This window comes from Oncorhynchus kisutch, linkage group LG4 (assembly GCF_002021735.2).
Source record: "Oncorhynchus kisutch isolate 150728-3 linkage group LG4, Okis_V2, whole genome shotgun sequence".
Taxonomy (NCBI): Eukaryota; Metazoa; Chordata; class Actinopteri; order Salmoniformes; family Salmonidae; genus Oncorhynchus; species Oncorhynchus kisutch.
In genome coordinates this window covers 17,217,919-17,231,449 of record NC_034177.2, presented here as the reverse complement: position 1 = coordinate 17,231,449, position 13,531 = coordinate 17,217,919, and the positions used below count along the sequence as shown (strand labels likewise).

The window sequence follows — 13,531 nt, the reverse complement described above, 5'->3', positions numbered from 1 at the left end:
TGGAAAATATAAATGTACTGTTAGAAAATGTGAATAAAAAAAAAATATATATATATATTTTTTTTATGTGAATCATATTTATATTTGGCATACCCCGGACGGCATTACTCGTACCCCAGTTTGGGAATACCTGCCTCATCTTATTTAATGAACATTAACAGCAACCTTCTGGTATATCTGCTTAGTACAAAATTTAACAGAGTCACATGTTATGTAAATATATGTTTATTTTTTTTACATTAAAATAGATACATGAATATACAAGGCATAGACAGTTAGTGCAAACTTGGAACTATTTTGGCATGAAGATTGAGAAGACTACTACTCCAGTCTCATTTTCAGTTAATTTATCACCTGATTTACTTAACAAAAGAAACATATAAATAGGTGGTCCAGGTGTTCTCTATTGTTACTACAAGCAAGGGGGGAGGCCGATGACATCAGAGGGCACCATCAGACCAACCCGTCGAATGGCCTACTCCATGAAGTTTGCACTTGTGTCTAAAAAACACTAATTTGCTCAAAACATATTTTTTGTACCCTTAAGTGTGTGTACATTACTGTATTTATATGTGGGATATTGTTTTTCAACAGGAAAAGTTTTTTTTTTTTAATAGCTGGAGTGCGCCTTTTAAAGGGGGACGGGAACTCAAACTAAACACAATCAATGAGTGCAAATATATGTGAGGTCTGCTTTACTGTATCATAGAAAAATATGCTGCAGACCTTGACCTAGTCAGAAATGTCAGAAATGTTGCAAATGCAGATAATTGGCAGATAATTGGCTTATATAATAACGGTTTAAGGCATTTATTGAAAAAATAATATTATATTAACAATACAAATAAATGAATGACGTGTGCCATTATATAAATACATATATTTACGTAGACAGCGGTAGTATTGCAGTGGCGCATTTTCAATGCTCAAGTCCAGTTATGTTTGTTTTTCCATATTGGTGGCCCATTACTCCGCAGCAGGCCATGTCTTTTGAGGACTAGTGGGGCTTCGAGTCTTGGTTGTCCCCTGAAAGAAATATACCAACGTTTTCAGCCTGATAGTAATAAAACAGGGCAAAAATCACAATGAACAGTAATAAACTGGAGGGGGAAAATACATGGTGCTTTATAGAATGTGCTCTATGGGTCACTACTGCTACACATGTCAAGACAGGATCTTTCAACTAGCAGCCAACATACCACACCCAAACTAAACATTGGAGTGTAGCCGAAGCGCTAAAATTACACACTTCAAATAGTAGCAACATTGCACATGACACAGATATGTTGTGAGTGCAACCTATACTGGATTCATGGTCTAACTGGCTGTTTGTCATATAAAAAAAGGCAGGCCTCCAGACCAGTCTGGGGAACTCACAGCTGTCTGGGCTTTGGCGTAGTTCATGTGGGCGTAAAGCAGCACAGCTGTGTCATTGTGAGAGGCCTCCAGGGCGATGGACAGAGCATTACTGCCGTCCTAGAGAGGGAGGAACACGAAAGGGAGAGCAGGCTTAGCTATAGGATACACATAGCACTCCTGCACATTCATAGCCACAACACACAGTTTAGGAAGATTAATGCTATATGCCAGAACGTAATTACAAATCATTTGTAGACGCAAATTGACTTGAAAATCTATGGCAAGACCTGAGAACGGTTGTCTAGCAATAATCAACAACCAATTTGACAGAGCTTGAAGAATTTTGAAAAGAATAATGGGCAAATGTTGCACAATCCAGGCATGGAAAGCTCTCAAGAGACCAGAAAGACTCAAAGCTGTAATCGCTGCCAAAGATACTTCAACAAAGTATTGAGGTGTGTGAATACTTTGACATTTCTGAATTTCATTTCCCAAAATTTCTAAAAATATGTTTTCACTTTGTAATTATGGGGTATTGTATGTAGATGGGTGAGATTTATTTTTATGTAATCCATTTTGAATTCAGGCTGTAAAGCAACAAAATGAGGAATAAGTCAAGGGGTATGAATACGTTCTGATTAGAGTATTCAACCCCCTGAGTCAATAGATGTTAGAATCACCTTTGGCAGCGATTACAGCGGTGAGTCCTTCTCTAAGAGCGTGGCACACCTTGATTGTACAATATTTGCACATTATTCTATTTTGACATGTTCAAGCTCTGTCAACTTGGTTGTTGATCATTGCTAGGACAGCCATTTTCAAGTCTTGCCATAGATTTTCAAGCTGATTTAAGTCAAAACTGTAACTAGGCCACTCAGAAACATTCAGTGTTGACTTGGTAAGCAACTCCAGTGTTTATTTGGCCTTGTGTTTTAGGTTATTGTCCTGCTGAAAGGTGAATTTGTCTCCAGTGTCTGTTGGAAAGCAGACTGAACCAGATTTTCCTCTAGGATTTTGCCTGTGCTTAGCTCTACTCCATTTCTTTTTATCCTAAAAACTTCCTAGTCCTTGCCAATGACAAGCATATTCATAACATGATGCAGCCACCACCATACTTGAAAATATGAAGAATAGTGCTCAGTGATGTGTTGGATTTGTCCAAACATAACACTTTGTATTCAGGACATAACGTTAATTTCTTTGCCACATTTTTTGCAGTTTTACTTTAGTGCCTAATTGTTAACAGGACGCATGTTTTGGAATATTTTTTATTCTGTACAGGCTTCCTTCTTTTCACTCTCATTTAAATTGGTATTGTGGAGTAACTACAATGTTGTTCATCGTCAGTTTTCTCCTATCACATCCACTCTGTAACTGTTTTAAAATCCCCATTGGCCTCATGCCTGTATCTTTGTAGTGACTGGGTGTATTGATACACCATCCAAAGTGTAATTAATAACTTCACCCTGCTTAAAGGGATATTCAATGTCTGATTTTTTTTACCCATCTACCAATAGGTGCTCTTCTTTCCGAGGCATTGGAAAAACTCCCTGGTCTTGAGGGTTGAATCTGTGTTTGACATTCACTGCTCAAATTAAGGTTTTTACAGATAATTGTATGGGTGGGGTACAGAGATGAGGTAGTCATTCAAAAATCTGGTTAAACACTATTAATTGCACACAGAGTGAGTCCATGAAACTTATTATGTTAAGTTATTTAGGCTAAATAAGGGGTAAATACTTAACATTTCATTTTAGTACTTTTACCACTTTCTCTTCCCAATACAAGTCTTGTCCCATCACTGCAAGTCCCAGTGCGGCTTGGGAGAGGAAAAGGTCAAGAGCCATGCGTCCTCCGAAACACGACCCTGCCAAGCCGCACTGCTTCTTAACACACTGCTCGCTTAACATGGAAGCCATCCGCACAAATGTGTCTGAGGAAACACCGTCCAACAGGCAACCGAGGTCAGCTTGCAGGTACCTAGCCCGCCACAAGGAGTCACTAGAGCACGATGTGACAAGGAAATCTCGGCCAGCCAAACCCTCACCTAACCTGGACGACGCTGGGCCAATTGTGCGCCACCTCATGGGTCTCCCGGTCATGGCTGGCTGTGACACATATTTGGATCGAACCCGGGTCTGCTGTGACGCTTCAAGCACTACGATGCAGTGCCTTAGACCGCTGCGCCACTCGGGAGGCCTTCTGCTTTTCATTTGTTATTAATTTGACAACATTTCTAAAAACATGATTCCACTTTGACATTATGGGATCTGTAATCCAATGACACAAAATCTCAATGTAATCCGTTCTAAATTCAGGCTGTAACACCATTTTTTGGGGGTAAAGTCAAGGGGTGTGAATACTTTCTGAAGGCACAGTATATATATATATATATATATATATATATATATATATATATATATATTATCCTCAGAAAACTTGGGGCACCAAATAAAATCACCTGCGAGCCAAATTTGGCCAGTAAAATGACATACCCAAATCTAACTGCCTGTAGCTCAGGAGGTAAGGATATGTATATTCTTGATACCATTTGAAAGGAAACACGTTGAAGTTTGTGGAGAATATAACACATCACATCTGGTAAAAGATAATACAAAGAAAAAAAGCACGTTTTTTAAATATGTTTTTTGTTCCATCATCTTTCAAATGCAAGAGAAAGGCCACAATGTATTATTCCAGCCCAGGCGCAATTTAGATTTTGGCCACTAGATGGCAGCAGTGTGTGTAAAGCTTTAGACTGATTAAATGAACCATTGCATTTCTGTTCAAGATTTTGTATCAAGACTGCCCAAATGTGCCTAATTGGCTAATTAATACATTTTCAAGTTCATAACTGCACTCTCCTCAAACAATAGTATGGTATTCTTTCACTGTAATAGCTACTGTAAATTGGACAGTGCAGTTAGATTAACACGAATTTAAACTTTCTGCCAATATCAGATATGTCTATGTCCTGGTAAAATAAATTGTTACATACAACCTCATGCTAATCGCATTAACCTACGTTAGCTCAACCGTCCCACGGGGGACCCACCGATCCTGTAGAGGTTTTAAACTGCTGGGCCGGTGTGGGTACAGGGTTTTCTTCTAGGCAGCTAAGCAACACACCAACTAAGTGAAGCTGGAATCAGGCTGGAACGAAACCCTGCACCCACACTGGCTCTTAATGTCGCCCCCCCCCCCCCCCCCCCTCGCTCTAGGTTACACACTAGCAAAGGGTTAACCCACATCTCTGTCTGTCTCCCAGTCCTCAACAATTAGCTGTATCCAATTGTCACAGGGTTGGGAAAAAAAGCATGTTCCCAAATACTTTCCCAGCCCCTCTCAGTCCAACTGTGTCCTATTGAAACCCAATCCATGTGCTGCACAGCTAACACATTTTCCCCCAGATATGAGTCTGGGCTGGAGGTTCAAAGTAGTCTGAGAAAAATGTATTGTAAAGTCATACTGTAGAAAAACACTTGGTGTATAGATTCTAGAATGATTCTCTCTGATTGTGAAAATAAAAGTGTTCATACAAACAAGAATTTATCAAATAAATAAATTGAATATGTGTTTTTGTATTCACTTCTTGGGTGCATCTCAATAATCTGTTGTGGTTTCCTCCTCTGCTCTCCTGTCCTTCATCTGCAGCTCTGATGTTAAGATGGGAAATATGGCTAAAGCCTATCAGAGCACTTGCTTTGATCTGCTTAGTTTTTTCAGTTCAGCGTGAAACAGAAAAGAAGTAGAGGATGAGGAAAGTGGACAGGAAGAGGAAGCCAGGTAAGCATATCAAGACACACTCTGTGAGTGTACAGGGTAAACAGACAGACAGACAGCAAAGGAACTCACATTGTCCACAATGGAGATGTCACAGCCCGGCTGGTCCAGGAGCAGCGAGACAATCTCGGCGCGGCCGTGCTCGCTGGCGCACATGAGCGCCGTGGAGCCCTCGTCATCCTGCACGTTCACGTCAGCCCCGCAGTCCAGCAATGCCCGCACCATCTCCTGCCGTCCATGGCTAACAGCTAGCATCAGCCCCGTCTGGCCAGCCTAAACACAACTTAGCCCAGTTAGCATAGTGTTAGAGAAACACACATAAGCAGTATTGACAGAGGGGATAGAGTGGATGTGAAGTGATTGAGAAGGACTTGCCTGGCTGGCCTTGGCGTTGACGTTGCCCTGACTGAAGAGCTTCCTGACCACCACCATGTCATCCTCCTCTTTCACAGCTGAGAGGGCCGCCAGCATGATCGCAGTGTAGCCTGCCTTGTTCTGCTTATCTACACAACACATGCCTGCACAGAGCACACACACACACCTTGTTGAAACCCCGGGGCATGGCATAACTAATGTGAGTTTATGCCTGTAGTTAAACTATAAATAACCAAACTTCTGAATATTCATTTTAATAGGCCCTCTTCACTAAGGTCATAAACCTTGACCCTAACACAACTTCCCAAAGATAAGTGAAGACTCCTCACTCCAACTAACCTGTGTCCAGCAGTAGCCCCACCACGGTGAAGTTGGAGTGAGAGACGCTGTAGTGCAAGGCTGTGTTGCCATTGCCATCGGTAATGTTGACGACGTGGGCCAGCAAGGCAGAGGAGACTTCTGTGAAGGCCATCAGGTAGTCTGAGACACGGGGCTGCTGGGCCAGTTTGGCACTGGAGATGCGAAACCATTCCAGCTGCACAGTGTGAGTGCTGGAGATCTATAGGACAAGACAAGGGAGAAGAAGAGAGGATGTGGGATATGATCAAGGATGGAACACTACTACATAAAGGTTATCATACTAATATGATTATAAACACTTCAAGTCATGGAACTTTAAAATATCACTCTTAATACTGAGAGGGAACACTTGAGAGATTATGTGCATTTTGGAAAAAAACTAACCGGAAATTGTATGGGAAATTTAGGATTTCCAGGATATTATCAAACAGAGAAATTAGAGGCATGCTGAAACTCACCACTTCTTTACTCTTCAGTGTTTTGACATCATCATTCAGATGGTTCTTCAAAATGAGACAAGCTTCGCGCATTTTTGCACTCAGCTCAAACCTAGGACAAAGGATTACTGCAATTAGATGTGGAAGTTATCTATGGGTCGTGACAAACGGGGATCTAACACTTGTGCAGTTAGCCAATGGATGAGGCTCCTATAAAAAGTATTCAACTCATTTTTGTAAACATCTTGGCTATAATTCCTCAGCAATATTATACAGATGCATAGCTTCACAGATGATAATGTTGCGAAATAACTTTGAGATATTAGGGTTTCATATGTTAATTCAGGACTGATTTGCTCCCATTACTTCTTTGGCATTTATGCTAACTTTTAAAAATTCAGGCTACCTATAGGCTACAAACCAAAATAAAGGATTCAAGTTTTACTACCAACAGACTTCTTTCAAGGAAAGCAAACTATCAACAAAATATGAAAATCCTGTTAATTATCCCTATAAAATGATGTTGTATACCCATTTACATTTTTTCAGGAAGTATTCACACGATTTTGTTGTTGTACAGCCTGATTTTTTTGTCATTGTCCTACACACAATACCCCATTGATGTCAAAGTGGAATTATCTTTTTCAAAATTTTAACCAAATAATTTTTTTATTTTTTATTTAAAAGCTTAAATGTCTTGAGGCAATATGTATTTGTTATGGCAAGCCTAAATAAGTTCAGGAGTAAAAATGTGCTTAACAAGTCACATAAGTTGCATGGACTCACTCTGTGTGCAATAATAGTGTTTATGATTTTTTAATCTCTGTACTACACATACGATTATCTGAAATGCAGAGCAATGAATTTCAAACAGATTCAACCACAAAGACGAGGGAGGTTTTCCAATGCCTCACAGAGAAGGGCACCTATTAGTAGACGGGTGAAAAATAAGGATGCCTGTACAGAATAACAATATTCCCTGTCTGGCCCTGAGACCACTGAGGACTCTCTGGCTGCTGGTAGCATTCGTCCTTCTGCCTTCTCTGCCAGCGAAAGGTTCTTCTTTGTGGAAAAAAAGGACAAGACCCTACGTCCATGTATCAACTACCAGGGCCTCAAAGACACCACTCCTCTCCTTGACTTTCAAACCTCTCCAGGGGGAAACCACGGAGTGGAAGACGGCCTTCAACACAGCTAGTGGACACTATGAGTACCTGGTCATGCCGTTTGGACGTCCCGCAGTGTTCCAGGCCCTGGTCAACGATGTGCTTCGTGACATGTTGAATTGATTTGTGTTTGTCTACCTCGACGTCATCCTTGTTTTCTGCTGTTCTGCTCAAGAACACGTTCTCCATGTCCGACAAGTTCTTCAGCGCCTCCTAGAGAACCAGTTGTTCATGAAAGCAGAGAAGTGTGAATTCACCGCTCCACTGTCTCCTTTCTGGGATACGTCATCGCTGAAGGGAATGTTCAGATATATCATGAAAAGGTGAGAGAGGTGGTGGATTTGGGATTTCTACCGCTGCTTCATTCAGGGCTACAGCACCCTGGCTGCTCCCCTCTCTGCACTCACTTCTCCCAAGGGGCCGTTCACATGGTACCCAGCTGTAGACATGGCGTTTTTGAACCTTAAGCATCGGTTTACTACAGCCCCCATTCTCATCCATCGAGACCCGTCCCGTCAGTTCGTGGTTGAGGTCGACGCTTCTGACGTTGGAGTGGGGTCCGTCCTGTCCCAGAGGTCTGCCCAGGACCAAAAGCTGTATCTCTGTGCCTTCATGTCCCATCGTCTCAACCCCGCTGAGAGAAACTACGACGTAGGAAATCGGGAACATCTGACTGTCAAGATGGTGTTGGAGGAGTGGAGGCACTGGCTGGAAGGGGCGGAACATCCATTTTTGGTGTGGACCGACCATAAGAATTTAGAATATCTTCGCATCGCCAAGCGCCTTAACTCTAGGCAGTAACTCTAGGCAGGCCCGTTGGGCTCTGCTATTCACCAGGTTCAACTTCACCATCTCCTACTGCCCAGGGTCCACGGATGTGAAGCCGGATGCTCTCTCTCGCCTGTATAGTCCCGCTGCCACACCTTCTGACTCTGAGACCATCCTCCCTACCTCATGTCTTGCAACTACAGTTGTCTGGGGTATCGAGAGCCAGGCTAACCGGATGTTTGTCCCTGATTTGGCCCGATCTCAGGTCCTGGAATGGGCTCATCCCTGCAAGCTCACCTGCCATCCCGACTCCCGTCGAACCCTGGCCTTCCTCCGACAATGCTTTTGGTGGCCCACTAAGGTTCCTGACGTCTCAGCCTTCGTCGCCGCATGCACGGTGTGTGCTCAGAATAAGACTCCGCTGCAAGCTCCGGCTGGCCTCCTTCAGTCACTCCCTGTTCCTCTGGAACGTCTTCCATGGAGTCACTGTCGACATTGTTTCTGATTGTGGTCCTCAATTCTCGTCCCGATTCTGGAAGGAGCTCTGCACCCTCATTGGGTCGTCGGCCAGCCTGTCCTCCGGGTTTCATCCCCAGTCCAATGGCCAGATAGAACATGCCAATCAAGACCAGAAGCCGACACTTAGGTGCCTCGTCTCGACCAACCCCACCACCTGGAGCCGGCAACTCCAGCCGAAAACGCTTCACTGCTCGGCCACTGGGCTCTGGCCCATCGAGTCCATAGGGTATCAGCCCCCGCTCTTCCCAGAGCAAAAAGAAGAGATCAACATACCCTCGGCCCAGATGTTCGTCCGCCACTGTCGGCATACAAAGAAGAGAGCCTCCAGGTATTGTTGACAAGACGACCACCACCGAACTCCAGCTCCCCGCTATCGTCTCGGGCAGAGGGTATGGCTGTCTACGCGGGACCTGCCCCTCTGGGTGGAGTCCAGTAAACTTTCCCCGTTTTATTGGTCCTTTCCCCATCTCTAAAGTCCTTAGTCCCACTGCTGTTCATCTTCTGTTGCCCCGTACCCTCCATATACATCCCACTTTCATGTGTCCAGGATTAAGCACTTGTCTCACAGCTCTATGTCTTTTGTTTCCAGGCCCACCCCTCCTCCCCGTCTCATCGACAACCATCCGCTGTACACGGCAATACGCCTACTGAGTGTTCGACATAGGGGCAGGGTTTTCCAATACCTGGTTGACTGTGAGGGTTATGGCCCGGAGGAGAGGTCCTGGACCCGGCCCTCATCGCCGACTATCCCCACATGCACCCCGGTCAACCAGGTATGCGCCCAGGTAGCACACCAGGTGGCGCCCCTAGAAGGGGGGTACTGGCACACCCTGATCTGTTTTACCTGTCTTTGTGCTTGTCTCCACCCCCCTTCAGGTGTCGTTCATCCTCCCCATTATCCCCAGTGAATTTATACCTGTTCTCTGTTTGTCTGTTGCCAGTTTGTCTTATCTCGTCAAGCCTACCAGCGTGTTTTTCCGTGCTCCTGTTTTCCTAGTCTCCATTTTCTAGCCCTCCCAGTTCCGACCTATTCTGCCTGCCCTGACACTGAGCCCGCCTGCCTGACCATTCAGCCTGCCCTGACCTCGAGCCTGCTTGTACCCTTCGGACTCTGACCTGGTTAATGAACTTCTGCCTGTCCTCAACCTGCCTATTGCCTGCCCCTTGTACTTTAATAAATATCAGAGACTCTAACAATCTGCCTCCTGTGTCTGCATCTGGGTCTCACCCTGTGTCGTTATAATTCCAAAACATGCATCCTGTTTACAAAAAGGCACTAAAGTAATACTGCAAAAATTTGGCCTGAATAAGTGTTATGTTTGGGGCATATCCAATACAAATCTAATTTTATTTGTCACATACACATGGTTAGCAGATGTTAATGCGAGTGTAGCGAAATGCTTGTGCTTCTAGTTCCGACAATGCAGTAATAACCAACGAGTAATCTAACCTAAAAATTCCACAACTACTACCTTATACACACAAGTGTAAAGGGATAAAGAATATGAGATGAGTAATGTAGGTTATGTAAACATTATATTAAGTGGCATTGTTTAAAGTGGCTAGTGATACATTTTTTACATCAATTTCCATTATTAAAGTGAGCTGGAGTTGAGTCAGTATGTTGGCAGCAGCCACTCAATGTTAGTGGTGGCTGTTTAACAGTCTGATGGCCTTGAGATAGAAGCTGTTTTTCAGTCTCTCTGTCCCTGCTTTGATGCACCTGTACTGTGGATGGAGCGAGACATGATGGCCCAGATGTGCTCAATTGGATTCAGGTCTGGGGAACAGGCAGGCCCGTCCATAGCATCAATGCCTTCCTCTTGCAGGAACTGCTGACACACTCCAGCCACATGAGGTCTAGCATTGTCTTGCATTAGGAGGAACCCAGGGCCAACCGCACCAGCATATGGTCTCACAAGGGGTTTGAGGATCTCATCTCGATACCTAATGTTAGTCAGGCTACCTCTGGCGAGCACATGGAGGGCTGTGCGGCCCCTCCAAAGAAATGCCACCCCACACCATGACTGACCCACCGCCAAACCGGTCATGCTGGAGGATGTTGCAGGCAGCAGAACGTTCTCCACGGCATCTCCAGACTCTGTCACGTCTATCACATGTGCTCAGTGTGAACCTGCTTTCATCTGTGAAGAGCACAGGGCGCCAGTGGCGAATTTGCCAATCTTGGTGTTCTCTGGCAAATGCCAAACATCCTGCACGGTGTTGGGCTGTAAGCACAACCCCCACCTGTGGAAGTCGGGCCCTCATACCACCCTCATGGAGTCTGTTTCTGACCGTTTGAGCAGACACATGCACATTTGTGGCCTGCTGGAGGTCATTTTGCAGGGCTCTGGCAGTGTTCCTCCTGCTCCTCCTTGCACAAAGGTGGAGGTAGCGGTCCTGCTGCTGGGTTGTTGCCCTCCTACGGCCTCCTCCACGTCTCCTGATGTACTGGCCTGTCTCCTGGTAGCGCATCCATGCTCTGGACACTACGCTGACAGACACAGCAAACCTTCTTGCCACAGCTCGCATTGATGTGCCATCCTGGATGAGCTGCACCACCTGAGCCACTTGTGTGCGTTGTAGACTCCGTCTCATGCTACCACTAGAGTGAAAGCACCGCCAGCATTCAAAAGTGACCAAAACATCAGCCAGGAAGCATAGGAACTGAGAAGTGGTCTGTAGTCACCACCTGCAGAACCACTCCTTTATTGGGGGTGTCTTGCTAATTGCCTATAATTTCCACCTGTTGTCTATTCCATTTGCAAAACAGCATGTGAAATGTATTGTCTATCAGTGTTGCTTCCTAAGTGGACAGTTTGATTTCACAGAAGTGTGATTGAATTGGAGTTACATTTTGTTGTTGAAGTGTTCCCTTTATTTTTTTGAGCAGTGTTTTTTCAAGCATAGTGGTAGTTGCATCATGATATGGGTATGTTTGTAATCGTTGAGGAAAACCTGGTTCAGTCTGCTTTCCATCAGACACCGGGAGATGAACAGTGCATGGGTAAAATCACTGGGGAAGCCAATCCAGAACAAAAAAAGCCATATTTACAACCTATGTGTTGTGATAATTGCATTGTTTGCTCTATAACCTGTTAGTTCATATGCCTTGACATCGTGATATATAGGCCTAAGAAGAAACAGTGGCAGAATAAATTCAACCACACATTAATTCAACCACACAAGCAAGATAATGTTTCCGACATTTCGGACTATTAAACAACTATTGATTTAGAACCATGGAGATTTACCGCAAGTCGCAAAGAAAACAGGAGCTGCCGCCACTATTCCAGCACCATTTCAACTTCAACAACATCTACTCACCTATGCTTAGTCTAATACAGTGACAACTAAAATATACCAAAAAAGATTTAGTCAAAACAACATAAGCTAAATATGATGTGGATATCCATGGTATAGAGTTGTGCTAAAAAAACATGTTGACTCACCCCACTTGTAGAGAAATGTCACCCTCCTCATTCATGTTGCCTAAACGGTGTATGACTCTGTCATACAGTACCCACTTTTAGTTTTGGTTGTCCTAGGCCACCTGGCTAGAATACTTGCTCGCTAGCTTCCTTTCATGGGCAACCAGGCCAACTAGTTAACATTAGCATACTACATCTAGAATTTCCATCTTCTCAGGCCAGGGGCACAATGTATGAATTTATGGTTGGATCATAATCATCGTTATAATTATTGGCCAGTACGGAAAATTAATTAAAACCACAAGTCCAAATCCCTACTGATGGCTAATTTAGGAAAGGGATGATTTTAGTTAGCTAGCTAGCCACCAGAGGACAACAACACAACGAGACGCAACAATTCAAGTTTTTGTCTGTCAATAATGAAGTTTGGCTTGTGACGGGATTGGCCTCTAGCCAAATCTAAACTGGCTTCCCTTGACACCTTTTTTGGTATGCCAGGACCATTCACAGCTGAGCTCACTGATTTTATCTCAACGCCGATTGTCTATTTATTTATTCATTTTTATATCAAGGGAGACCAAACACTCGCTGGCTTACCTTGCATTTAATGCTATGGGCGGCAACAATGTCATAATGTTTCTGACCAGACAGCATCAGATAGACACGTGACATACTGAGACAGAGGGGCGCTGTTTTGTTCGCTCGGATGCTTTCTCCAGTGAGATACATTCAGCCTCTGCGAATTGAAGGAAATTTATGAAACACAGAGAGACAATTGTTTTTCTTTTTTCTTGGTACATTTTTTGGGGTAGCCTGGTTTCTCTTAGCATTCATGAATACATGCCACTGGAGATTAATTCACCTTTCAGCAGGACAATAATCTAAAACACAAGGCCTAAACTACACTGGAGTTGCTTACCAAGAAGACAGTGAATGTTCCTGAGTGGGCAAGTTACAGTTTTGACTTAAATCTGCTTGACAATCTATGGCAAGACCTGAAAATGGTTGTCTAGCAATGATCAACAACCAATTTGTCAGAGCTTTAAGAATTTGCTAAAGAATAATGGGGAAATATTGCACAATCCAGGTGTGGAAAGCTCTAAGAGATTTATCCAGATAGACTCACAGCTGTAATCGCTGCCAAATGTGATTCTACTGTATTGACTCAGGGAGTTGAATCCTTATCTAATCAAGATATTAGTGTTTTATTTCAATTTTCTTTTTTTACAAATGTTAGAATTTTTCTTCCACTTTGACTTGACAGAGTATTTTGTGTAGATCATTGAAAAAAATTAATTAAATGCAATCCCTTTGAATCCCACTTTGTCAAGGG

The 13,531-nt window shown here is 43.7% G+C and overlaps 1 protein-coding gene across 1 annotated transcript in view; it reads right to left on the bottom strand.

The window, feature by feature from the left end:
- Window positions 1-209: 209 nt before the first annotated feature.
- LOC109889147 (KN motif and ankyrin repeat domain-containing protein 3-like) overlaps window positions 210-13,531 on the bottom strand; it is a 48,691-nt gene continuing 35,369 nt past the window's right edge. Inside the window, exons 6-11 of the mRNA XM_020480362.2 lie at window positions 6,336-6,426; window positions 5,857-6,076; window positions 5,518-5,660; window positions 5,215-5,415; window positions 1,378-1,476; window positions 210-1,026 (exon numbers count right to left, since the gene is read on the bottom strand). Coding sequence (XP_020335951.1) covers window positions 967-1,026; window positions 1,378-1,476; window positions 5,215-5,415; window positions 5,518-5,660; window positions 5,857-6,076; window positions 6,336-6,426 — 814 coding nt within the window. The 3' untranslated portion in view covers window positions 210-966. The remainder of the gene's footprint in view (window positions 1,027-1,377; window positions 1,477-5,214; window positions 5,416-5,517; window positions 5,661-5,856; window positions 6,077-6,335; window positions 6,427-13,531) is intronic.